Consider the following 27,418-nt stretch of genomic DNA (forward strand, 5'->3'; position numbering starts at 1 on the left):
GAACAGACACGTGCACACACACACACACACACACACAAGCCCCTACAGTAATACACACAACCACACACACTCATACACAAACCCCTAAAATATTACACACACAATCATACCCACACATACAGCAAAATGTATTCCAACCATGGTTCAGTTCTGTCACGTCCATTTGATGCAACTCTTGTTTAACAAAGAGTAGATAAAAGGAGGAATGTGGTGGGGGGGCGCTCTCTCTCCACCATCCTCTTCCTAGGCATTGAGAATAATAAGGTCTGAAAAGCATTAACAAAAGAGTTCCACAACTCCGTCCAACCCTGACGTCCTTTCTGCTCAGCAGGCAAACGACTTCGGCTCTCGAGTCTTGAGCCGTCGAAAGGGGTGTACAACTTAACGGGAATGGCCGGACGCGTGGCGGTCGAACCTCTGATCACTCCTCATCTCCTCGATGCTGGACGCACGAGGAGAGGCAGCGCACGAAGAGTCTGGTGTGCGGCGTGGAAAAGCGGGCTTAGTCCCCGGCTGGATCTTCCATGAGGGGAAAGAATGCAGTCCCTCGCTGCTGACGCTGAAGGCATCAGCCCGTTCAGCTCCTGGTGGCCATGGTATCGTGTCTCTAAGTGCTCTGAGTTAAAAGCCTGCCGGCTCTTTAAGTGTCATGTTCCTCTGACTGTCGAGACATGAAAATCATTCTTTGAACACTGGACCTGCAGGAGCACGATCGGCGGTGTGCGTGTGCATATGTGTGTGAGCGTACACATGTGTCCAGGCTGGTTTGCTCTAAAGCGTCCTAGTCACATGCAGCGCAGAGATGGCTGCTAATGGCTTGTGAGGTCACACCCTCCAAGCACTCGGGGTCAGAGGAGGGGCCGCCGTGTCCTCGGGGATCCCCGGGCTCCTCCTCCTCCTCCATTGTTTTTAGCGTCTGGGGAAAACATCTGTGCACTTCATATACTTAGTCTGAGTAAGGCTAAAGCGCAAGGCCATGGCCGCAGCAAGCCTGCTCTCGGGGTCTCGGCGGGGTTGTTTATGGTAGCTCCAGCTAGGCTGGGAGAGGAGTCAACACAATGGCAACGTGTAGTTTAGACGGAATAGCCGACACGGTCCGCCTCGTTCAGTCGCTGGCCCCGCGCGGCTGGATTAAAAGGGGCCCCTTTCCGGCCGCGGCCCGTCCCGCTTTAGGGAAAACCGCGGGAAGAGAGTTACAGCGTCTGCTTGGTCTCTACGGTGGTCTTATTAACCGGGGCTCTTCAGACGTCCACGCAAGCGAAGGCAGCCTCACGCCGCTCAGGAGCAGGCACGATGTTCCGGCAGCCTGCAAACTCACGAGGCGGCGCTCCACATGGAGGGGGCGGGTGACGAGCGAGAGAAAACAGAAAAGGAGAGAAGAGCGCGGGGAGGGTGGGGGTTATTTGGATGGCTTTTCATGGAGTGTGAAAAAGGGCTTCCACCATCCCCAGATCAATCCCGACCTGCTGGAAACTGAGCAAGAGGTGAGAGGTGCTTAGCTCTCACCGCTGCATCTAAGCTGGCTGCGCATGCATGTGAGAGATGTGTGTGTGTGTGTGTGTGTGTGTGTGTGTGTGTGTCAGTCATGGAGTGAGAGAAACTGGGAGAGAATACAATAGACTGGGGGACAGGAAGCGTTGGGCCATTAACTCACTATTAAAAAACTATTAGCTGATTATTAAATACCTCTTAGAAATTATTAAGCCTACTGTATCTGAGTACAGTTAGGTAGACAAATAGGTGGATAGCCAGCCAGCCCGATAGGTGGATAGGTGGATAGATAGATAGATAGATAGATAGATAGATAGATAGATAGATAGATAGATAGATAGATAGATAGATAGATAGATAGATAGATAGATAGATAGATAGATAGATAGATAGATAGATAGATACGGTTTGCTCTTGGTCAGACATATTATATATGGTTACCATCTTCCATGGTATCTCACACCTGACATTCATTACACCCTCGTGGGAAACGCACCTTTAGAGGGTTTCAGAGAGGCGTCTGAGCAGGCGGTGGCTTGCTCGCTGTAATTGGCAGTTAGCAGAGTGTTTTGTAAACTCCTTTGTGGCTGTGATATTATATGGAGCGTGGGGAAGCAGCAGGGGCCCAGGATGCACCTGTAACGTCTGCCACATGCGTAGGAGGGGACATCTGCTGAGTGCAGAGTTGCTTAGCTTAGGCACGATAACACGCGGGCAACCGACATGTGCCGTGCAAACACCTCATAGGTTCGCCGGCGCTGCACCAATATCCGTTATCCACTACTCTAATTATACTGAGCGCTAAGATTCTAGCTAGTTTGCAATTAACATTACTTCTACGAAGTGTCTCGACGAGTAATTCATTACGGGAAATCCGTTGATTTCGTCGTCTTTACACTCTCTGCCTTTCGCGTGAAAGAACGCAGACTCAACTCAAAAGCCGCCTGGTCGGCGCGCCGCAGGTTTTGCACGCGGGCTCGGGAACGTTAAGGTGCTGCACGCGAGGATTAGTGCGTGGCTGCCGAGGCCCTTGAGAGGGACGCTCGAGTGCGCGGGAGACGTGGCGAAGATTTACCCCCGAGTGGCTGAGGAAGTGACACACAAATGAGCAGTTTATTTCATGTTCGGCGGTGCTTCATTATTTCATATTCAGACGTGCGTCGTTCTCTCATTCCCTCACATATTGCTCCTCATTACTCCGAAAACATCCCCTTTGCCTTCCAGGATCCGTGGAGGATAATGCACCGTATATCAAAGCAGCGATTATTCATGACTTTGTTAACGTTGTTGTGTTTTGAGCTTTGAGTTATGAAGAGTTGGGGTTCTGCGACTGAGGTGAACAGGTCGGGACTTGTTTAGAGATGACTGTTTGAAAAGACCATCGCTGACTGTTGGGATTACCAAATCGGCTCAATCCAGAGTGAAAAATTGAACGTGCAGTTTTTATAATCACCTCAAAAATTTTAAAGCCTTTAATTAACACTGCTCTAATACTGATACATCACACTGTATAGTTGCCTTTTGCAATATATACATTGAGTTAGTAGAAAACCCTATTTAGAGAGCTGTATCACTGCAGACAGGATGCCGTCTTCATAATCGCACTAAGTGGATGTCTGCAATCTAACTATAAACATGTCTATTTGTCTATCATATTCATCAAAACAGTTCTGACAGAGAACATCTATTAGGGGCCGCTAAATGGCAACGGGTTAATTAACTTTCGTGCATAACAGTTATCAAAAATGTTAGTGGAGAGAACATATTTCAGAAAGAATGACAGAAAGAAAGGGACTGAAAGGCGTCTCAAAAAGGCTTCACCCAGAACAGCTCATATTAGGAAGTTGATGATGTAAACAGCCTCTGAGCAAAATCGATTCGGTCCATCAATCATCGTCTCATATGCACACGGGGTTAGAAATGAATTTCCAATACAGACAAATTAATTATAGATTAAACGTGCTTACTCAGATTTTCCTTTCGATGAAAAGCAAATGTAGGGCTAGGCCTAAAATTCAGCATCTTTTGACCACCACACAAAAGATGCTTTAAGATTGCTCATACTGACGTAGAGTGACTGAATAGTTAGTACATAATGGTTGTTCATAGTGGGTCTATAAAAACTATTGTTCCAGATTAATACAGCACATCAGTGCTGCCGACATGATAATGAGCAAATCCAATCAATAAGGACATGAGACTGGCATGGCCAGGAATTAACATCCACATTACATTCCTAATTCTTATTATTTAGCAGGAAATATCACTTTAGTCTTTTAATTCTAACTTCACTTGTGTCCTTATTTCACTTTTAAACATCAAAACAGAGGTTTTGTGGTCGGAAAAAGGAAGCGAAAAAGCCCCCTAATCTCTCACTTCTCCTGTACAATGGTGACGGGCATTCTGCATCAGCATTTGCAGCGGTTGGAGCCCAGATTATGGGTGATCTGGTCAAATAAAAATTGCACAATGATGATTTGTAGATAAGCCCCTTCTGAATGTCCATGACGACTCTCGATAGAGAAGAGGGAAATTCCACTGGATTACAGTAAGAGAGAAAGAGATGCGACAGCGGAGAACAGCTGCCAAAATCCACAAATGGCATAACAGTGAAAGCAGGAAAAATGGATTCAGATTTGGAGCAGCTTCTTTTAAAACCAGAACAAACATAAAATACCCGCTGCACTAATTCCTTTATGAGCCAGCCAGGTGCTTGAATGTAAGCCTTTTGTTGCTTACAGTGGCTTGCATAAAGAGCATGCAAATAACACCAAGATGCCTTGTTTACGATGCTTTGAAGTGAATCAAAAATCCAGGTCCAGGTTTAGTGGAACCAAAGCAGCTTTCCTGAAGACTACAGAAGAGAGAGTGAGAGAGCGAGAGTGTGTGTGAGAGAGAGAGAGAGACAGAGAGTGAGTGAGTGAGTGTGTGTGTGTGTGAGTGAGTGAGTGAGACAGAGAGATTATTAGAAGGTGGTTTTCCTACCTTGTAAGAGGACTCCCTTGTTTTTCCTGTAGAAGGGACTCCCTGGCCAAATTGGAGGACTGGACATGCTGAGGGCAAAAAAAACAAAACAAAAAACAACAACAACATAAAAACATAAATATGTTATATTGATGTGCCGCAAAAACACACATGCACCTAGACAAACTGGCAGAGTAACACAGAGAAAGACAAGGCAATGCAAGTGTATTTATACAGCACATTTCACACACAAGGCAATTCAAAGTGCTTTACAAATAAACATATAAACTAACATAATAAAACAAATAATTTATGAGTTTAATTGAAGTACATAAAAATGAAATATAATGGAATAAATTGGATAAAATCAAGCATAATACAGGAGGTAGGAAATGGAAAGGAGATGAAAAGATGTAAAGGAAGCGAGAGAGAACACACTTAGCGTTATAACCACCCCATGAAGTTAGCATCATTTAGCCACATGCTATGCCACGTTTAGACGCTATCGTACAGTAAGCCTGTCATTACATTATATTTTCTAAATGGGCCCGTAGTGGCGTTAATCATTGCTTTTACTCAGTGGAAATGACAAGCTTGCTGATGTGTTCCGAGTGCAGAACTGTAGCATATGGCTACACAGTGGGACACTCTTCAGACTGAATTACACCCTGCACTGGTCACTCTATTGTACAGAAATGAACTCAGCATCCAGCAGCACTGAGTCACCCCTGAACGCTCTCAGTCCCAGGGGAAAATGATCCGTCTTTTTTCCTTCCCCCTGCCAGCTTTGTAAAGCCACTGAAACAGCTAGGTCGCTCGCATTTAAAAAACGTCCACCGTGTTTTTGTTTTTTGTTGTTTTGGGTTTGTTTTTTTGTTTTTTTAGGTTTGAGACGTGTCATTAACAGAACGCATCCAGCTCCGTCTCACAACGCGTGAAAAGCGTCGATTTTTCCGAAGGAAACGGGGTCGGCAGCCTTAACGGCGGCGCCGGAGGCGTCGTTCCGCGGCCAGGCGAGGACTGCAGACGTCATCGGAGTCTGGTCCGGTCGCAGGGGCGGGCCGAGCAGATAACGCGTCAGCTCCGTGATGTTCCTCTGCTTAATCTTCATTCCTCTTCATAATCTTCTTAGGGCGAATTAATTAATTGAGGAGTAGAACAAACAGAGGCGGAAGGCGTGAGGGGCTCCGGGTGTGTTTGCCTACGCGGAGCGTTTAAAGGCCCCATCTCGGGAGAGACGAGAGGACCCACGGTGTCTTCCCACTTACTCCCCCTCACCTCCTTCTTCCTGTCACATGCCCAGGGTCTGACCTGACAGTCGTGAATAACTAGAACCTCTTCATTCTTTTATGGATACTTTAATTACAGGGTTCGTCAGAATGACTGTATGATGGGATGGATTTTTAAAAATGTTTTTCGTCTGTCCACAGCGAATGACTAAAACAAATCCTGGTTCAGCTGAGACACAGCTCGAGACGAACAACTTCATTAGCATAGTCGTCGCCTAGCAACTAAAACATCTCCAACTTTAAATTCCTTCTGTCCTTACACCTGAAAATAGGTACGGCGTGCATCGATTGTTGGCACAGTTACCTAAATCTTTCCATTCTGGAGTGCTCGTCTGCAAGTTCACATTGGAATGCGTGAGTATATTTGAGTATATGTCCTGTTAAGTTGGCTTGACTTCCTGATGCCCTCTGTAGGTTCTGACTCTTCTGTGCTGGCTCAGGAGAGGCCAAGCAGGGCTGCTGTTGATTTTAACGATACAGTCACCCCTGGCTCTCCTGCTGAAATAGAGGCTGCTCTGTCAGCTGAGGTATGTGGGGGCCAGCGTCTGTTCCCTGAGGGGCTGCATTTACCATGACCCCACCATCTCTCTCTCTCGCCTTACCACTCTTTCACCAGCACACACACACACACGCACAGGTGCATGCTTGAATACGCTCACACACAGCTTTTAGAAGTCCCGAACACCGTTTATATTTCAAAAGCACATATGCTTTGCATCGGGTTACATCTATGGTATGTGTTGCCATGGACACGGCATGCCTCATGATAGACGACCCAAGCCCTTTTTTAATCAGCTGCGAGAACAAAATAAATAAATAAATAAATGAATGCAAACAGCTTTTTATTGTTATTACACTCCTTCCATGCTATGGACATCATAAAGCAGAATGGGCTGTGTAGCCACAATTCTCTGGCCCTGGGTTTTGACAGTCAAATTTTACACGTTTGGGGGGAGAACAATGAAGCGGTAATATAACCTGCGCCTGCGCGCTACGATATCGCAGCGCTATTGTTGCTGTGAGATAAGTAGCAGAGAGAGCCATTTTGGAGCAGGATCAGGCCAAGCAGGGCCTCCAGCTAGTGGAGAGCACGGCGGGGCTGGGTGGAGTGTGTGGTGGGGCTGGGTGGAGAGTGTGTATGTGGGGCTGGGTGGAGGGTGTGTATGTGGGGCTGGGTGGAGGGTGTGTATGTGGGGCTGGGTGGAGTGTGTGGTGGGGCTGGGTGGAGTGTGTGGTGGGGCTGGGTGGAGTGTGTATGTGGGACTGGGTGGAGAGTGTGTATGTGGGGCTGGGCGGAGGGTGTGTATGTGGGGCTGGGTGGAGTGTGTGCAGCGCTGGGTAGAGTGTGTGGTGGGGCTGGGTGGAGTGTGTGGTGGGTCTGGGTGGAGAGTGTGTATGTGGGGCTGGGCGGAGGGTGTGTATGTGGGGCTGGGTGGAGTGTGTGCAGCGCTGGGTGGAGTGTGTGGTGGGGCTGGGTGGAGTGTGTGGTGGGGCTGGGTGGAGAGTGTGTATGTGGGGCTGGGTGGAGGGTGTGTATGTGGGGCTGGGTGGAGTGTGTGGTGGGGCTGGGTGGAGTGTGTGGTGGGGCTGGGTGGAGTGTGTATGTGGGACTGGGTGGAGAGTGTGTATGTGGGGCTGGGCGGAGGGTGTGTATGTGGGGCTGGGTGGAGTGTGTGCAGCGCTGGGTGGAGTGTGTGGTGGGGCTGGGTGGAGTGTGTGGTGGGTCTGGGTGGAGAGTGGCTCTCAGCCTCCTCTGAAACACAGAGGCTAGCTCTCTTACACCCCACCACAAAAAAAAAATAAAACAAAAAGAAGCCAAACAGCACAGCCAAAGCTGGCATTGGGACAAGGCAGCAGGAGGGGCGACCAAGACCAAGACCAAGACCAACGGAACGTTTTAGAAAATGGGAACATTTGTGTCGGGCGCTGGACACCAGAGGGGCGGCATTCTTCTGCTCGGGGGTTTCTGCTTTTTCATGGGAACCACATGTGCCAGTGGCAGCCTTGCTGGGTGTACGCCCTGGCTATTTTTACACCCCCCCCCCACACACACACACACACACTCACTCACACACACACTCACTCACTCTGGACTGGGCCCGCTAAACAGCTCGCACCATGTCGAGCAGGACTGCTGGATTAATTTGCAAACAAACGCTTGCTCCTTCCCTTGATTCCGTAATCTCATTTCAAATCCTATTGCCCGCTACTTTCTCTCTTTACCCTGCAGCCACAATCCTCTTTACCTAATCTAGAGACTAATTGGTGCCAGTGCTTTTTCAAACCCAGCTGCTTTGATTTTTTTTTTTTTTTTTTTGCACTCTTCCATATTTTCGTTTCCTACTGAGGAGAGTCAGGCTCACTTTCTCTTCCCGGCTTCTGAGCTCGGTGCTCACAGTGGGGCCATTCTCAAGGCCATGGAGCCTGTGGACAGCGCACACAATTAGTGGAAGGAATTTCGGCCAGCATCTTGCAAACTTGGGAAGAGGAAATTCCCAGACCTGAGAAACTTGCCGGCTGGTGCTCTTTGAACCTTCCACCCAAGCCGGATTGGGAAAGAAAGGAGAAGGGAAAAAGGAGAAAAGGACTTGATTTTTGGCAGTCTTTCCATAACGGACTTCTAACCTTGTTTCCGTGTGGCCTTTGTGCGAATGCGATGAGCTAATGTCAGTAGCGGCCCCAGGAATGGCTCTTCACCTAAGAAGCTCCCGGTGCTTCAGCAACCAGCCGAGCAAACGCAGGCGTCCGGAGAACAATGACACCTTGAATGAGGCTCGGGGAGGAATCGAGTTCATGGAACCAGCTGGAGTGTTTTCCATGGGTCTTCCACAGGAAAAAGAGGCGGGCTGTTGACAAACTTCCAAAAGAACAAAAAAGCCCCAAAGAACAATAAATCTACAGAGACACGCTCCCATTCACTGCTTACCAGCACCCACAAAAGAGCCGTTACTCTTCTGTCTTTCTCTCTCTTTCGCTCCCTCTCTCTCTTTCTAATTCACCCGGGGGAGAGGAGGTGGGAGAGGTCCACGAACAACCACTGAGTTTATATAAGGAAACAATTGATCCAGTGCAGAGTTTCATTCTGTGAATGCTAAACACAAAAAAAACCCTATTGATTCCACATCTATGAAACTGAATGCCCAAAAAAAAAATTCTTTTCAGCATTTATAGCAGCGTGAAATGTGATCGGTGTGGGCCAATCAGTCTGCAGTCGGCCAAGGAACTCATGCGGGAGCTGTGTCGTTGGTTATGAAAGGAGACGAATGTGGAGGAGAAGAGAGGAGAGGACAGGAGCCCAAGTCTGATTATGGACTCCAGGCATCACACCCAGCGAGGTGTGCATTTAGCTGTAGTTTAACGTAGCTATTTCTGCTACAGCTTGTTCAGATGGCCGAGAGCGATTCTGTCAGACGGAGACAGTCTGAGAGACGCAGACACATGCAGGCAGGGTGCAGATGCATCAAACACGGAGCACAGATGCATCAGAGCCCGCGGTGAAGCCTCCCACTTGCCCGGAGTGAGTGAGCGCACAGAGCAAACACGAACACACAGGCTTTTATATGCTACTGATGTCATTCCTTTGCTTTATTATATATTTTTAGTTTTGCTCTTTTTTTGTTTTGCCCGGATGACAGAATAGACAGCTATTCAGGTCCAGCTGGAGGTCTCTCTCTCTCTCTCTCTCCCCCCCCCCCCTTCTTTCTGCTTTTTCAATTCATGGAGTCCCATTTAAAATTAATCTCTTCAAACTACTGGACGACCAGTTGTCATCTCCGATAATTCACGCATCCCAAAATTTTTGTGAAGACAGACAAAAGCAGGTACAGAAATCCCAAAATAGGCTCGAAGCCATCTGCCGTTGCCATGGAGAGTAGCGTGTTGCCAGGGCGATAGCGTATTTCTCTAGCGTTAATGGCCTGTCCTTTTGCCAGGCAACAAATAGCCTTGTGATGCAACTGCACCTGTCTCAGTTATGTGTTACCATGGAGGCGTTCCTGTTGCCATGGCGACCATCACGCTAATAACCTCGCAAGGGCAAACACGCACTAGAACTCAGAGGCCCAGCTGTTCCACCTGCTCTCTCTCTCTCTCTCTCTCTCCCTCTCTCAAACGGTCCTGTTCGGTGTGTTATGGAATGTGGATCTGTCCCGGCCTGCTTCACACTATCTCTGTTGATCACGGTCCACACGCAGCTCTGCTCTCTCTCTCTTCCTTCCCCTTCCTTGTGGAGCTGGTGTGCCACACAGGGCCCCAGGGCCCGCCAGGGTGTGGCCCCGTGAAACAGCTCGCCTTCCCCCTCCATACATGCCCACCCACTATACGGCTATTGTATGTGGACGGGGCCGCACAGCTGTGCCGTTTGGCCCGCGGTAACCCCTTCCTCCATGAACTTTTTTAGCGTGAGATTTTCAAAGTGGGCTCCATTTAAAGCTGGTGGAAGAGAGCGGAGAGTGGCCGCGTGTGACTCAGCTGATTCGTGTGAACCCGAGGAATGCTATAAAAAGCGCCATTCTGCTTCCTGTGAGCCGCAGTGGCCAGATAAACACTTTATTACACGCTGCTACATGCAGATCCACCATCTGGCCCAAGAGCTGGAGAGGAAACCAAGCCCCTGTGTGTCTGCACACACACATACGCATGGATACACACACGCAGTCACACGCACGCACACACACACACACACACACACATTATACACTAAAAAGCAGCTTTAGAAAATACATTAACATGCATTCAACATATTCGCAAAAAGAGTGTGCATTATGTAAACATCCCAAGTTAAGTAAACAAGAACAAGAACGCAGCATCTTCCTTGAAACGGATGGAGGGGCTGGGGCGGGTGCTTTTTCGGGAGTCTAATGATGAGGGGCGGAGTCCTGGGGAGGAGAGGGCTCTGTGATTCCCACAGCCAAACCTGAGCCAGGCCGGCTCTCGCCACCTGCTCCTGGTGACTGCCCAACGGCATTTACACGCGGCACACTCACAGAGAGTTATTGAAGGGGGAGAAAGATAGCGCGAGAGAGAGAGAGAGAGAGAGCGCCAACAGGACCTAAATGATCATTTTCAACCTCTGTTACATGAATGTTTAAGGAAAACCTAAGGAAGAGTTGTAATTAGCTTTGGGAGACTATGCCAGTTCCATTACCCTGAGGATCCACAGGGAGTCAAAATAATCATTAAAGTCTTTTTCTATGAGCAAGCTCCCTCTGTGCGGCAGAATTTGGCAGCATATAGAACTTCCTGGCCAAGGTGACCTGGGCAGCGGCCTGTTCCTGGAGGTCTGGTGGAGCTTGGGGGGTGTGCTGACGAGGCGGTGACAGCCTGTCACCGGCACCGACGCTTTTTGGGCTCGATTTTTTTTTGTTTCGTTTAGTTGTTTTCTCTGTACCAAATATGGAAAAGTGGAACACTGTGAAAGCCACTGAGGCAACGGGATGATAAACAAAAACATTCCAACGCAAAACCTTCTGCACCTCCGAGCAGGATCTACCATCTCCACGGCAGTTCCTGCTCCCCTCTCCCTCCATCTGACTCCAACTCGTCTCTCACGCCTAACCCAAAGTCTACTGTACTGCATGAGCACTTTGAATTGCCGCAGTGGAAGAAGAGTGCTGTAAAAATAAACTTGCCTTGCCTATAAACCAAAACTCCTGTGTGCATCGTAACTCCAGCGTCTCCCACTTATAACGCAAACTCCTGGAACTTAAGCCGCTTCATTTTACCCCCCGAGTTGAATCACTTTCACCCTTCTTATCCCTTGCCTCTTAAACGGCAGCTCTTGTCTACGCATGAGTAACGCCTGATCCCGCCTCCGTTCGCAGTGATTGGCCTCTCTCTTCGGATCTGTAACTAGACCTGTCCAATCGGGACCCCCCAACCTCCACCCCACCCAATCAGGCACTCCTGCTTGCGTTCTCTCTCCAGCCGGGCAGATGCCTGCCCAGTTGCTCCGTTTCCTTTGTTAAGGATGATGTGATGGTTTAGGTTTTACAGTACGGCAATTATCGCGCGGGGTGAGCGGCTGGGAGTGCGCGGCAGCCCTGTTAGCTGCCTCTAAACGAGGCGGGGCAGCGAGGCGTCAGCGGGAGCCCGGCGCCGCGCTGCTCCCTGACATCCGTGCTCGACCCTTCACCGCCTGCAGACACTGATGCTAACACAGTCTCTTAGCGCACGAGAAAGAGACGAAGAGAGAGAGAGGGGGAGGAGAGAGAGAATGAGAGAGAGGCAGGAGGATCGATATCTCCTGTGAGGCGCTTGCTTACCTTTGATATGCCTGAGGAGAGGTGGAAGGCGTGGTGAACACTTGGGAGCAGGGATGATAAGGTGTCTTCTTCAGTGCCTGGATGAGATTGTGTCTGTACTCTGGGTCTATGCACCACAGGGAGCCCTTCCCAATACTCTGTAGAAGAGCGAGACAGAAAATTACAAACACTAGCAGTCGGGAGGTATTGTCAGGTGAACACCCTGACAAGAGCCTAGTCTAAAGGATAGTGGGGAGGGAGGAATATGCAGGCAGTCAAAGTCAAGCTTCGCTGGTGTTTCTTTTTTCAGACCCAATAACCCCCACAAACCCAATACACAAAAACATTTGTTATTCCAGACCCAGTAATGCAGGGGTCCTTGTAAAATGCCCTGAAGGAGAACTTAGGGAAATCTGTGTCATTATGAGTGCACTAGTCACACAAATGAGACCGACACAGAAAAGGTAATATTTGCTGTTCATTTTCATTTCAGCTACATATACCTAATGCTACATATACATAACACTACATATGCATCATTTCAACTACATATTCAGCTTCCAATATGTTTACGGTCCACACCCCTGCCATCAACAGAATTTAATTTATGGAACCCCTAATTTTTAGAGCACAACATTCCTACAAAGTTTCTATTTTTGTGCATGATCCTTTGTTAGTACAAAAACAGGAGATCACGAGGCAAGTTTGATAAAACAAAGCAAAGATCTGTTACAGTATGAGCAGTGCCCCCCACCCCCCAAAAAAGCTTTGATAAACCGCGGCAGCTCTGACCAAGCGTGCGGTGTGAGTATCCCCCGATGATTTTGTCCTGTGCTGTCCGAGACAGCAAGCACCTTCTCTGTCACTCAAAGCATCATGTGGTGTTTATCATTGTCCACGTGCGCCGCTATATCGGGCCGATGTGAAAGGACCTATCAGACTTGGCGAAGCGCAATTTCTCCATTTACGCCAAATTGCGAGGTTAATGGCTTACGCCAAAGGAAGGAACGAGTCCCCTGGCGTAGGGCCCACCCTCCCGCTTGCACCACAGGCGAAAAATGAAACGGGAAGAAAGCGATGGAATGGCTCGTTGTGAAAAAAAACCAACAAAAAAACAAAAAACAAGACGCGCAAAACAGGCCTCGTGCAGGCGTCTGTGAGCCGTCCAACACACTCAGCAATTTCTAAAAGGAGACGGGGAGGATGCACTTGAGGGATAAATTAATTCTGCAGCTAGATCTGATTTGGAATGAAGACACGGCAAAGTGCCACTCTAATTAAGACCCCGTGAGAATGAGCTCGGGGGACGTAATGCACTTTATTGATTAGGGCAGCACAGATAAGAAAAGTGTGGGTTTATACCGATAACTGATTATTCCAGGTAGGTAGGAGCCTTTTTTTTTATTATTGAGCTTCCATACTATTGAGCTGGAATTCTGGCAACTAAAATAGAAAAAATATGTCCGTAATAATATGGAACATGTAGGACACAAGTTATGGAAGAAGTAAAAGTGATTTTAACACTTTAACAGAGATCTGAAGAAATTAAAGTGAATGAGAAGCCTTGACAGCAATTAATATTGCATCTATTCTGGGAGGGAAAGGCCTTCTTAGCAAAAGAATCCCATTTCCTCCAGAATCTGGAAGTGCATTTATTTTTAGATCAAACCAGCACTGTCTGCATAATTAAGTTGTCAACTTAAGTTGTCAACATCAGCACGTTTTAAACCATATCTGGGCTTAATGCGCAGACACACGACACCATGAAATTCAACCCGAAAATATGGTATAAGGATAAATTGCTGTGTGCAAACATTCTGACGGAATGAGAGAGAAAAAAAATGTTAAAATAGGGGAAAATTACAGTGGATGTAATAAAGTACGAAAGGCTACAGAGAAAGACGCTTAGGAATCTGGGGGAAGCAGAAGAGTTTGAAGAACAAGACTTTGTCTGGTAAATCTGAGGCTGATCTTCAGTGCTATCCCTTGCCTAGGGAGAGAGACTGAGTGTCTAATATACTACACAAAGCTGGTATATTGGCACATGTATGTTTGTCTCTGGGGACTGGGTGGAAATTGTCAGGATTAAACAAAGACAATCAATTCTAATTACCAAAAGGATCATAAATTGAGAGTCACGTGCCCCAGAGAAAAACCTACAACAGGGAAACTTAGTGGAGCCAATTTCTTCCGAGATCATTAAGAAATGACGGCCTTGCATGGAAATGTTTATAGCTTGATTCGAGTTAATATGCCATGCATAGAATGACAGTTATTTACCTAGAAAAGGCTGTCGCTGAACACATGTTTTGTGTGCGCGCCCCGGCCATAATACTTCAGCAAGGTCACGCGAGTCCCTAGAGCGTATGATATTACCAACAGCCAAGTTATCCGATTAGTCATATTTGCCCCCTATAGAAGCGGCTGCACTGGTCTAAATTTCCAAATGTTCTGTAATCAGGAAAAATCAATACGTTTTAGAGCACTTTTCCTGTGATTTATTTCCATCTCCTGACAGCTGCAATGTTTGTCTGAAGGCCAGTTCAATGGCACGAGTCAATAGGGTCTCCAATCAGAGAGTAGGGGAGAAAGACAGGAATGAGAGAGAGAGAGAGAGAGAGAGAGAGAGGGAGGGAGGGGAAAAACACTTGGATTACACTGGTCTCCTAGGCAACAGGCAATGGTGGAGTGCATAAAAGCTGTTTGATAGTTTTGGCAGCAGGATTGTTCATTGGCAATAAGAATTATGAACACGCCATGCTCCATCACAACCGATACAGCTAATCCTATCAGCTCCCACGCAAAGTAACGGGGCTGGTGCTATGATTCCCCCACACCCTCTGCGTCCTGCCCTCTCCTGTGACCCCTGAACAAGACTGTGAAAGGTGTGGCCAAAGGTCAAGTTTGTGGAGCGCTCATTAGAATAAATTTTAATTCTTTCGTTGTATGATTTTATTTTCCTTACTCGACAACCAGCTGTTTGGCCTAACCTGCTCTGTGAGTCACATCAACTGGACGGAGCACCGATTTCCTGAGTCAAGCCCATTAATGGCTTTGTTGAAAAAGCAATCTGCAGTGAACCTTCATGCCGCCACACAGATAAATCAAGATGTGAAATAATATCACTGCCAGGTCTCTAAAGCCCTCCGGTCATCGGACGCTAATGGCTAGCTGGCTAGCTCGTCGCTCCGCTGCTGAAAGCGCAGCCCTGGCAACACCAGCGTCCTCCGCACGCAGACAGAGAGAAGCAGGCGACCTCTGTTCTCTCTGGCCGAGTGCAGTAGCAGGCGGAGGCGGGTGGAGCGGTGCCGCCGGTAGACGGCCTTTGACGCTTTTCAGTCCTGCGACTGCGTTCTGTCCGGGGGAGTACCTAAAAAAGGAGTTTTTGCCCTGAGTGAGCCATGCGGTTGCCAAGCGGTGCCTCATGGGATCAGCGTATCCACTCAATTTCAGCTAAACATATTGATGGTATTAAGAAGGTCAGAGGGTTTCCGCCACCTCCTTCTCCACCCTTTGGGGGCGCGGGGTGGGGGGCAACTCCATTCAGCTGAGCATACCAATAAATGCCCGTGTGCTGGGCCAGACTGTCTGGGCCGGGAAAAAAGGAACATGGAGGGGGGGGAAAAAATTGTTAATTACCTACGGGGTGCATTATCCTAATTAAAGGGGGTTTCCTTGCACAGGCTGCAGGGGTGGGGGGGTGGGGGGGGGGGTTGATGTGGGCGTGGCACACAGTGGGGGGGGGGGGGGGGGGGGTTGGTGGAGGATCCGGGGAGTGGCATAGCAATGTGGACAAGGCACAACTGTTGGCGGGGGGGTTGGGGGTCCAGGCACTGCCGAGGGGGTGAAGCGCACTGGCAGAGTGATGTGATGAGCAGAGACGAGGCTCCCCCAGCGGCGGAAGGAGAGCTGAGGCCTGGGAGTGTGAGTCAGTCAGTACGTGTGTGTGTGTGTGTGTGTGTGTGTGTGTGTGTGTGTGTGTGTGTGTGTGTGTGTGTGTGTGTGTGTGTGTGTGTGTGTGTGGGGGCGTGCGAGCGAGCGCACGCGCCCAGAGCGCAGGGCAGCCAGTTCGAGTCCCGCTGAGAAGCAGCCCCTCTGAATCACACGCTCGCGGGCCTCCGTGGTCGGTCTTGGCGCACGCGCGTCATGTTTACTCTGACACACTCGCCGCACGCTGCGACTATACGCAAGCAATATGGCCTCCCCCACAGACCCGGCATATGGCCGCCAGCCACCAGAGCCTGCCTCGGAATCACGAGCCTGCCTCGGAATCACGCTCCCGAGTCGACCTCATCTGACCCAACTTCCGTGTAGAGCAGTGGCCTAAAAAGTCAGTTAGGAGTTCCTTTCTCAGACAGAAAAGGAACATCAACAAAAACGTGTAACCTTCCCTGCCAAGTACATCATGAACCGACTCTGGACAGGCAGGCAGATGGGCCATTAGATCTCAGAGGTGTTGGGCTATTTCCAGGGTTTGAATGTGCAGGGCTGAAGGACTTACACTGGCTACGATGGCTCTAAAAGGTCAGGGGAACAGGAAGCTAGCTCTGCTTCTGCCGAGGCAACACGGGGTCAGTCTCCATCGCAAAAGATCAACATAAAACAGAAGTAAAGCAGAAGCAACGTCCAGCACTAGGAGGAACTGGCAGGGTTCTCTCTCTCTATCACACGCACACACGCAAAGATATTTTCTGGTAACAAAATCACAAGCCAGTCATATAACAAACAGATCCATCAATGACAATAAAAAGAGTAAACAAACAACAACAACAATGCCGACAACAACAACAACAGTAATAGATTATTACAGGTTATTTCACTATTTCACTATTTGTACTTATTTTCTTTAGTCTTTACAGGTGCTGTGTCCTCCTTCATTTTTACTCTGTTTTGCTTGTGAAGGTACTGCGATTATCTGTGGCTGCTTTAATGGTCTGTGTAATTTATAAGGCAAACCTTTATGTCCATAACAAATACTCCTACGGGACAAACAATCTTAATCTTACTTTTAATAGTGCACAGCTAAAACATTACTCACAAGTCCTCGAAGGATTATCCGGTCCTGAATGGCATTTGTTAAGTGCGGCCTACGCTATGAACTACTGCTCTTCAAATTAAAGAGGTTTTTTTTTTAGGGTAATCCCTCAAAAAAATGAGGGTAATCCTTTCACGCTGACAACCTCGTATGCAAAACTGATATTCTGACAAACCACTCTGTCACACCGAAATCTGATGAGCGTGTGACAGACTTTGTCAGATGAGCAGAGCCATCTCCGTAATTGCCCAACTGCACGTTTTGTCTCGTCGGCATTAACCGCAGTTTTCCCCTGATCTGCTCGCCGGCTGTCAGAGACGCACCGGTTGCTGGCGCGTGCCCCGCTTTGGAGAGCCCCCGCTCCCGGCGGATCCAGGGGTACCTGCCGTTAGGCCCCAAGGATAGGCGACGCAGTTTACTGTCGACTTTTCAGTAAGAACATCGTGTGCCGGGTTGATTTAAAAAACAGGTAGCCGTAATGAGCCGTAACAACGGAAAGCGACCAAAGACGGCAAGCATCGGGAATGCTTGGTTCCCAGCGCAACCTCCAAAAGGCTCCCCCCGTTTCAGCCCTGCACATCTGTTCCGTTTCTGTCTCTGTCAGCGCTGGCACTGGCCGTGGTGTTATGGAAAAGTCTGCTCAGACACATGTCTCTGTGTCCTATCAGAGTCTCTCCCCATAACCCTACGAGCGCTAAGAGGAGGAGCAGGAGAGCCGATGCTGGCGGAACATCCGTGCAAGCCGGCAAGGCTGGCCTGGCTTTGGCAGCACGCCAGGGCCAACGGACGCGGCTTAGGAGGGTCACCATTACACCGTTGGCGCTAATGGAGAAAGAGTGAAAGTACAAATGGAGACAAAGTAAGAGAGCGCGATTGAGAGAGAAAACAGAGATGCAACAAAAAAGCTGGACCGCAGGCCAGGAGCTGAGTGACAGGCACAAAGAGGGAGATGGTGAGGGAGGGAGGGGGAGGGAGAGAGAGAGAGAGAGAGAGAGAGAGAGAGAGAGAGAGAGAGAGAGAGAGAGAGAGAGAGAGATAGAGGGAGAGAGAGAGAGAGAGAGAGGGAGAGGGTGGGAGAGGTACAGTCCTTTTTTTACCCTCTGTGTCTAACATGCTCCTCTTTAAATAATTAAGGTGCATTCAATTAAACTCCAGAGCCATCAGATTATGGATCAACAGCCATGCACACACCACAGATGATGCACTGAGCGCAAGGTTTTGTTTGTTTGTTTTTTTGTTTGTTTCCTTTGTTTTGCTTCATTTTTTTTTTTTTTAATGTTCCACACAACCTCTCTACCTGCTCGCTTGTAACCCCTGTTACCATGGAAACAACAATAACACTGGGGGAAGATGCATTAATCAGACGAGCTGTCAGAGTCCTCTGCGTAAACACGCGAATGTATTTGCCTGTAGGTGAGGGTGTTTTTTTGCAAGGGCCACGAGATCTGCTGATACGCCCATAAAACCAGTCGTCAGGTGCCAAGTTCTGACAGTGTGTTCATAACAGCGCCATGGAGACGGACGGCGGCGACCGGAGAGTTCACGCTTAACCGGGTGCGGAGCGAGGCAGGAAGGCAGAACGCGAACGCCACGGCGCATCCGCGAAATGAGCATCAGACCGGGTCTGTAAACCGCCTGAAAAGCGCTATCTCTAGTTTCCTATCGCTCAATCAGATGTCTCAACTTGGAGGAAACTAATTACGACCCGCTCCCCAGTGAGCCCCGGGGACGTGTGCCTCGATCAAATGACTGCTTATTTAGTCTTTTATTTTGCTTTTTTAATTTGCCTCTCGCTGTTTCAGTACGGAGAGCGATGCAAGAATACATAATAAATCCATGATAAACCCAAAATTAAAACCGACTTAGTCATCTCATTAATTAAGCAGGCCAACAAGGCCGTGCAAAACAGAGTGGATCTAAGATTAAGGGGCATATATGCAGTTCTCTCTTGGAAATTGTTTTGAAAAGCACGGGGAGGCGCGGAACGCGCTATAGCTCCCGGCGGCCAGCGAAAGCCACCCGTTCACCTTCCAGGCCGGGCCTATGTAAATTGCTCTCCCCTATTCATCATTGTGAACGGTGTGTCTGAAGTGGTATTGCTGTAATCAGTCAGGCGCAAACGCGGCAGCACGATTCCGAGTGCACGCGCCGAAGAGGGGAGACGAGAGATGTGGGACTACAAAGGCGTCCCGGGGCGTTGGACAACAGCGAGATAAAGCTGCACGAGGTTTTAAAGCAGCCCAGGTAGGCGGGAGCCTACTTTCCAGTAAAGGGGTTGGAACATTTTCAGTCACCTAAAAAAACACGCAAACATAAAAGCCTAAAATGCAAACGCTGTACTGGTTATTCGTCATTGCTGGTGTGTGTCTGTGTTTGTTTGTTTGTGTGTGTGTGTGTGAGAACAGGTTGTCCAGACACGTGGAGTGCTGCTTCAGGCAGCAGTGTTCTGTGATCTTTTGTTCTGAGTGATTAGTGAGTGGTGTGTGTGTGTGTGTGTGTGTGTGTGTGTGTGTGTGTGTGTGTGTGGAGTGTGTGTGTGTGTGTGTGTGTGTGTGTGTCTGTGTGTGTGTGTGTGTGTGTGTGTGTGTGTGTGTGTGTGTGTGTGTGTGTGTGTGTGTGTGTGTGCATGTGGGTGTTCGCTACTGGGCTGTAGAGAGTGAGGTTAACAGCAACACACAGATGAGCAAGATGTGTGATTGGTGAGGGGCAGGCGTTGCCAGCTTAACCCTGCTGCCTTAACTCAACCGCTTTACTACTGTTGGATTAGGTCTGCACACACACACACACACACACACACACTCATTCCTCTATGCACACAGACTCTTGTGCATGCACACACAAACACACACACACTCATTCCTCTATGCACACAGACTCCTATGCATGCACACACACACACACACACACACACACACACACACACACACACACACACACACACACACACACACACACACACACAGACACACACACACACAGCAGTTTCTCTGTTGCTACAGCAACAGCTTACTTTCCATGTCAACTGCAAAGCTGTTTCTATGGAGACACATACACAAAAAAAATTCTTTGCACCACAGCCCTAGACCAGATGGCAGTGAACTGTGAGAGTCACATGGAACGGCTTTACTGTTCTGACTGGCAAGCAAATATATTATATTAACACACACACGCACACACACACACACACACACACACACACACACACACACACACACACACACACATACACATACACACAGAGATATACATATTTATTCAAATGAATCCTAAATAACGAGATTTGTCTCTAATAGCCTCACCATTAAAAAAGTCAGGGAGTATTTACAAATTACACGATAAATGACAACTGTCACAGGCCACACACTGCACCTACACCAGAACAGGGTTAGAACCGCCCATCAGTGTCCACTTCCTGTGGCCCATTCGACAGTGGAAGGAAGCAATGGGACGGCAGTACGGAGGTGTGGACCAGCATGCCCTGCTGCGGACCCCTGCGACCCCCTCCCCTCCGGCTGAGCGCACCCTTACCTGACTCCGGTCCTTGTCTACCTTCTTAAAACACTTATTGAGTGAGAGGTTGTGCCTGACGGAGTTCTTCCAGCCCGTGGGGGCATTGGCAAAGTAGGGGAAGTGCTCCAGGATCCAGTTGTATATGTCCTTAACGGGGAGCCTCTTGGCCGGCGCGTCCTCGATAGCCATGAAGATGAGGCAGCTGAAGGAGTACGGCGGCTTGCAGTTCGCGTTCTGCTTGGCGTCATACGGCAGGTCGGGGGGCGCCGGCGAGGGCGGCGCGTCCTCGTCCGCCTCCTGCACGGGGCTCACGCTGCGCAGCACGGGATCGCCGAAGCTGTTGAGCAGGTTCTTGCTCTCGTGCAGCCAGTTGAGGTTGGTGAGCTCCTCGTCGTCGGGGCCCGTCTTCTCCAGCTCGGAGGCAGGCAGGGGTGGCGGCAGCCCCACGGCCTCCGCCTCCCGCAGCACCTGCGCGATGGAGCCCGCCTGGTACAGCTGGCTCAGGCCGCTGGCGACGCTCACCCCGGACGCTTCCAGCTTCTTGCTTGGAGGCATGACAGGACCCATTTAGACCAAGGCTCCTGCAACGGAGAGACAGAGGAGAGCGTGATCAGTGCCCGCATCGGGATACGAGGCATGCATTTTTTTTAAGCAGCGCCTAAGAGCTTCGCTTAAGGGGAATCGAAAGCAACTGCCACGGGCGCGCGGGAGCCGGGGGGCGGCTCCGACAGGCCGAGCTGACCGGGGCGGCGCGCGCGGGAGGAGACAGGCTGCTCTTTTCCTCGCCGGGGACACGTGCCGATTGATAACGGAGGCGCCATCAGGACCGAGATTCCACCGTGATCACGTTCCTGGGAGGCCACCCGTACCGGAACACCCTGCCTCGCGAGGAGATGCCTCGAGAATCGCCATGCAGGCAGGCCGTGCCTGCTGAGGGAGGAGCAGCACAGGCGGCCCAGTGAGTGACTGAAGAAGCCTGTCTACAGTGAGGGACATTTCTGATCCAATCTCACTCACTCAGAGCTGTTGGAAAATCTCTCTTCCACCATAGGAAACATTTTTCAGACACACACACGCACACGCACACACACACACACACACACACACACACACACACACACACACACACACACACACGCAAGTCTAATCCATTAGTTAATGATTTTACTTAACTTTGTGATAAAGGCTAATTTCACATACTGATCAACTCTCATAGTCAAGCGCACAGTCCTTATTATAATTTACTTTAGCTTTATTAAATCGCTTTAAACAAACTGTTCTTAAAGGTACACTAGTTAAGGCTTTTTTTCCGATAAATAAAAAAATAATGATAATGTTATTAATAATGTTATTACAATCCTGTCTCAACGCTTGGCATTGAGGCCAAAGAGTTCAATCTTTGTTTCATCAGACCAGAGATTTTTGTTTCTCATGGTCTGAGAGTCCTTCAGGTGCCTTTTGGCAAGCTCCAAGCGGGCTGTCTTGTGCCTTTTACTGAGGAGTGGCTTCCGTCTGGCCACTCTAACATACAGGCCTGATTGGTGGAGTGCTGCAAAAACGGTTGTCCTTCTGGAAGGTTCTCCTCTCTCCACAGAGCAATGCAGAAGCACTGTCAGAGTGACCCTTGGGTTCTTGGTCACCTCCCTGACTAAGGCCCTTCTACCCCAATCACTCAGATTGGCCGGGCGGCCAGCACTAGGAAGAGTACTGGTGGTTCCAAACTTCTTCCATTTACAGATGATGGAGGCCACTGTGCTCATTGGGCCCTTCAATGCTGCAGAAATCTTTCTGTACCCTTCCCCGGATCTGTGCCTCGATACAGCCCTGTCTCGGAGGTCTACAGACAATTCCTTGGACTTCGCGGCTTGGTTTGTGCTCTGACATGTACTGTCAACTATGGGACCTTATACAGACAGGTGTGTGCCTTTCCAAATCATGTCCAATCAGCTGGATTTACCACAGGTGGACTCAAATCAAGTTGTCAAAACAACTGAAGGATGATCAGTGGAAACAGGATGCACCTGAGCTCAATTTTGAGTGTCATGGCCAAGGCTGTGAATACTTATGTACATGTGATTTTTTTGTTTTTTTATTTTTAATAAATTTGCAACAATTCCAAACAAACTTTTTCCGCTTTGTGATTATGGGGTATTATATGTAGAATTTCGAGGGAAAAAAAATTAATATAATCCATTTTGGAATAAGGCTGTCACATAACAAAATGTGGAAAAAGTGAAGCGCTGTGAATACTTTCCGGATGCACTAATATTAAAATAAAATCTGTCAACTTTTACTATACCAGATGTTTTCATAGTTGAAAAATAGTATAAATATCTTAAAATATATGTAAAAAAATAATAATCTTGTAAATATTTACACACTAAACATTTGCTTGTAATCAACAGCAGTGGTGGCCAATTCTAAGAAGGTTTTTTAAATGAAATCATCGTCCTTTAACCATCGGACCCTCCTCGCTCAGGCCCGTGGACTCATCACTAGGATCCGTTTCCCTGTATGTGGACTCATCACTAGTATCCGTTTCCCTCATCAGTGCTGCTGACTCCACAGGGCCAACAGTAATGGGAATTCAATGATACAGCACGCAACGTTAAAAACAGGACGCCAAACACGGAGCAGCCCACCGAGTCCTCTGTGCCGGTGATCGGTTTGAGCTGCAGGCAGCTGCCGCTAGACCCCATGCAGGTCTTTCTTTCACCCTCTCCCTCCCCTTTTCTCATGTTTGTATAGCTTAGTTCACAGTCATCTGCAGGTTTCCAGCGCGTAATAAAGTACTCATGGGAAATACCCACTGGAAATACCCACTGGAGACACTCAGACCTATTCAAACATCGCCAGGCTTTATACACACAAAACTTCAAAAGAAAAAAAAAAAAAGCTCTTCTAAATGAGCAGGCAGCATGCTCCTAAGCAAACAAATCAATTAAAATAAATCAAATGCCATTTTTTCCCTCTTTTTGTTTGTTTGTTTTTTAAAGGATGACTTCATGAAAGCAGATGCGGGGAAACCGCTCTTAACGGCGGTGTTTCATGCCTGAGCTGTGGAATTCCGGTGGAGGTGAGGAGCGTTTCAAAGGCGCAGCAGAGATTCCTTCAGACGCTGAGACACATCACCGTGAGTCTCGGACGCGATACAAACACTACGATAGCTCATGAGGAATCAATGCGCCGCGTCTTTACGACCAGGAGAGCTGGTCTGACTCCTGCGGCCCCGCGGGCCCCTGCGCTGAACGTTATATTGCAACTGACAGGAAAGTAATTTAATTGCAGCGTTGCCATGACGACGCTGTGTTCTGTTTGGGCCTAACTTGCCGCCAATTGCGTCCCAAGAGACTTGGAATATCATTCTTTACTAAAAATTTCCTGCTTTAAAGAAAACACTACAGATTCGTACATATGCTTGCACATGTGGCAAGAGCTTTTCACTGGCAACCTCATGCCAAACTCATTTTCGTCTCAGTGCACATATTTCTCAATGAAGTAATTACAGTGTCCAAAATCATACGTTTGACTTCTGTTTGCTTAACTGTGCATTCCTCATAGACATTAGAATTCTGAGATTACACTCTCATAAACCTCTAAATGGCTATCTTATTATGCGCTCTAATAGATAAATAAATCTGCGGCCAGACAATCTACTGTATACACACCTGCACCAAACCACCAAATCATGAAAGTGTTAGTGTGAACCACACTGCAAGATCTTTTAGAAAAAGTGACGAACAGGAAAAAGCCTCCACACGTCGCCGCACAAACAGAGCTTTCGCGAGAGGGTCTGGACGTAAACGCCAAACTTTATTTATGGCTGTTGTGCTTCTTTGGTTGATGTTGTGCAGGAAATAAAGGGAGGTGGGCTTACCAGGAGTGTGTGTGTGTGTGTGTGTGTGTGTGTCACAGCAAAGACCTCGGGCTGGCCAGAGAGCGGGAGCGCGCCGCGCACGAGAGTGGATAATTAAGCGCGCCGTTCTGTTCCGTGCAGCCCAAACACCATCTGCCTCACTAAAACATTTGTTTGTGATGCAGTCTGAGGGTGATTATCGAGATATTAATTAGCACACTTTTGGAGCATTGGAGTAAATCCACTACGTTTCAGGGAACTGATGGTGCATTATCGTCAACAGTATGAAACATATTTGTGGTAAACTGGTCGAGGGGCACCGCTAAACTTTGCCCGATAATCTGACTCTGAATCTGAGCACATCTGCATGCGACAGTGTTGCCAAAAGTAGGTTCAGCGGGAATAATTCGGATTAATGGGAATAGATCCATTTAAGACCTTTCTTTTCAAAACTCACACAGAGACCCAACACCCCACCTACCAAGTAAAGACGAATTCAAAAACTGAAACAGCTGTCTCTTGCTCTGTGTGCTCACAGAAACAAAGCTGTAGAGTTACAATGGATGCAAAATATTTAAAGAAAATGTTAAGCAAGATGGCAGTGCAGTATCTCTGCTGGTCGAGATTTTTGCTGGCGTGACATCTGCTGACTCTGAGCCCAACGCTGCTTGTCTGTAAACGCTGTCTGTATATAACACAGGGCATGACTCAGAGACTCAATCACATCCCACTTTAGGGCTTCTATATCAAGCTCTCTCCTACTGCCATTTCATCATACACAATAACAACATGCACGGTTCAGTGCCTGAACAGAAAATGTTTTCTACACAAAGGAAAGACGCAGGCTGCCCTTATTATGTGCTAAACTGCAGCCAAACTGCCATAGCACTGCTCAGCCAAAGTAGGAAAGAGTGGATCGCAGGGCTGGAGAGGGACGAGTAATGAGCTACTCACGTTAAACTGCTCTGTGTGCCGGCCGGGCCCTCAGAACGGTACACGGCAGACAACTTCACGTGCAACGAGCCACAGTGCATCGGCAGGGCATGCAACGCCTCGCACTGTGCAGCTCTTCTAACGGCTCTTCTTTGTTGGCTGCTCCTTATCAATTAAATATCTTTCAGGTGTTAACTTCACTGATTGCTTGGTGGGAAAAAGCAGAACAAACCCAAGGCCTCGTCTACGAGCTGTGAGTCGAGTGGAACAGAAAGAGGAATGCGGCGGCGTGAAACCGCCACGCTGCCGAGGGAGCCGATAGCCCGCGCATGTTTGTTTTAGGCCAGATCTCCTTACCATCCCAAATGGCTTAGTCCCGGGAGACGGAGAGAGACGCGGAGAAGGCAAACGCGCCGTGCCTGTTCCAACGCAGGTCTCGTGAAGCCTGCTGCAGACGGATCCTCCCCTTTTCTCTTTGCTATGAGGGCATTTGTTACTAATTCCACTGCCACGGTCTTCAGAACTCCGAGCAACGGGCTGAAAGAGCTCGGTGCTTCTGTGGGCAAGGGAGGAAAGGAACACTCCGGAGCCTTCTTCTGTCTGCGAGCAAGCCCCGACTCATCCAGGTTTGCCCGTGGGAATTCTGACCGAGGGCGCAAGGAGCGCGAAAACCTCTCCTTGAACAGGTGTCGCGTGTCACGCCCCAGCGAGCCACAGGCGCCTGCCCCTCTGTGTAGCTAATTTCGGGGGGGTGGGGGGGCGACACCGTAAGCCCTGTCAAATCGAACCCATGTCAGATATTTACATGGGAAAAACAAACAGAGATGAAGAGAGGCTCAAGAAGACGGTTGCTTTCCAGTCCTTTCTGGATTAAGGCGGAAAGCCTGAGGCCCCGAACGCATATAAGCTGCCTTTTGATGTGAGATGTTAAGCACATTGCTACTGCTTCGTATGTGAAAAGAAAATATGAACCGGCCTGGGCTTGTTCCCAGCTCCGAGTGGAGAGTTATGCTAATTGAAAACATGCGAGAGGGAGCGGGGCTCAAAGGTTATGTGGACCTATCCGCTCTCCGCGGAGCCGCAGCAGGTTGGCATGGCGTACTCCGTAAATCCCGAATGTAAAGAATTGACAGCACATCCAAACATCTACTCAGCACTCGAAGAGGCCCAATAACATGATCAATTGACTTTAATCACTATTTTTAAAAAAAAGGCTACATCTACCACTTCATCCCATTGGAAATGCAGCCTTTAAATAGAGTTAGGCTCTCAACATACTGTTCCCTAGTTTGTTCTCTCTCTCTCTCTCTCTCTCTCTCTCTCTCTCTCTCTCTCTCTTTCTCTGCATGCAGAATCGGAATGCTTAAAGCCACGCACTGAGTAAGAGTTTTCACAGTCTAACAGGGTTATTGTAGCCTGATGCTTGCAAAGACGACTCACGAGCTCCTCTTTTGATGAATCCCCACCACAGTATATAATCAACCCAGAAACTTTGCCTACACTATGCGTCCAATAGCGATCAGCCCTGGCTCTGGGAACAGTGGCTTTGCTCTCTCTGAACACAGCCAAAAGAAAGGCACTCGCGGGCACGACCGCATTCGCGTCTTGCTTCTGTAACCGGCTTGAAAGGCACAGGTTCCCGTGTAGTCGACAGAAGTCATGCGGTGAAGCGGAGCTTCTCAGGCCAGCTCTGCACTGAGGCGGTGGTAGCTCGGAGCTGAGAGGGTAACTCTCCAGATCGTAGATAGGGCCGCCGGCCCTCGGCGGGTAATGGTGGGCGTGTGTGTGTGTGTGTGTGTTCGGGGAGGGGGGGGGTGCGAGCCTGCCGATGTAGGAGGTGCGTGGAGAAGGCAGCTGAAGTGAAACCCAGCCGGGCCCTGAACGAGGCTCCGTGGGGGCTGTGGCGAGGGTGCACTCTCTGCACTGTGAATCATAAAGATAATGGATTGAGTATCTGTGCTTTTACATTACCTTATGGCACTAGGCACCAAATTTACTCAGTGTGTGCTTTTTCTCCCAATTCTGAGGGTAAAAAAAAACAAAACAACAGAAACTAAAAAGCAGTAATATGCTTTTAGGTTGCTTATTGATTGCACTT

At 48.7% G+C, this 27,418-nt stretch overlaps 1 protein-coding gene across 4 annotated transcripts in view; it reads right to left on the reverse strand.

The window, feature by feature from the left end:
• The window catches only part of foxn3 (forkhead box N3), a 71,872-nt gene that overhangs the window by 14,971 nt on the left and 29,483 nt on the right, over positions 1-27,418 (reverse strand). For 3 of the 4 annotated variants that reach the window (XM_081721994.1, XM_027001446.3, XM_081721995.1), the window contains exons 2-4: positions 20,550-21,112; positions 12,008-12,144; positions 4,477-4,544 (exon numbers count right to left, since the gene is read on the reverse strand). In XM_081721994.1, the coding sequence (XP_081578120.1) occupies positions 4,477-4,544; positions 12,008-12,144; positions 20,550-21,098 (754 nt within the window). In that variant the 5' untranslated portion in view covers positions 21,099-21,112. Of the gene's footprint in view, positions 1-4,476; positions 4,545-12,007; positions 12,145-20,549; positions 21,113-25,677; positions 25,961-27,418 lie in introns of those variants that run through there. The other variant, XM_081721996.1, reaches the window with a different exon arrangement.

The sequence above is a fragment of the Electrophorus electricus genome, chromosome 10 (genome assembly GCF_041902795.1).
Source record: "Electrophorus electricus isolate QZ-2024a chromosome 10, ASM4190279v1, whole genome shotgun sequence".
In the NCBI taxonomy this organism is placed as follows: Eukaryota; Metazoa; Chordata; class Actinopteri; order Gymnotiformes; family Gymnotidae; genus Electrophorus; species Electrophorus electricus.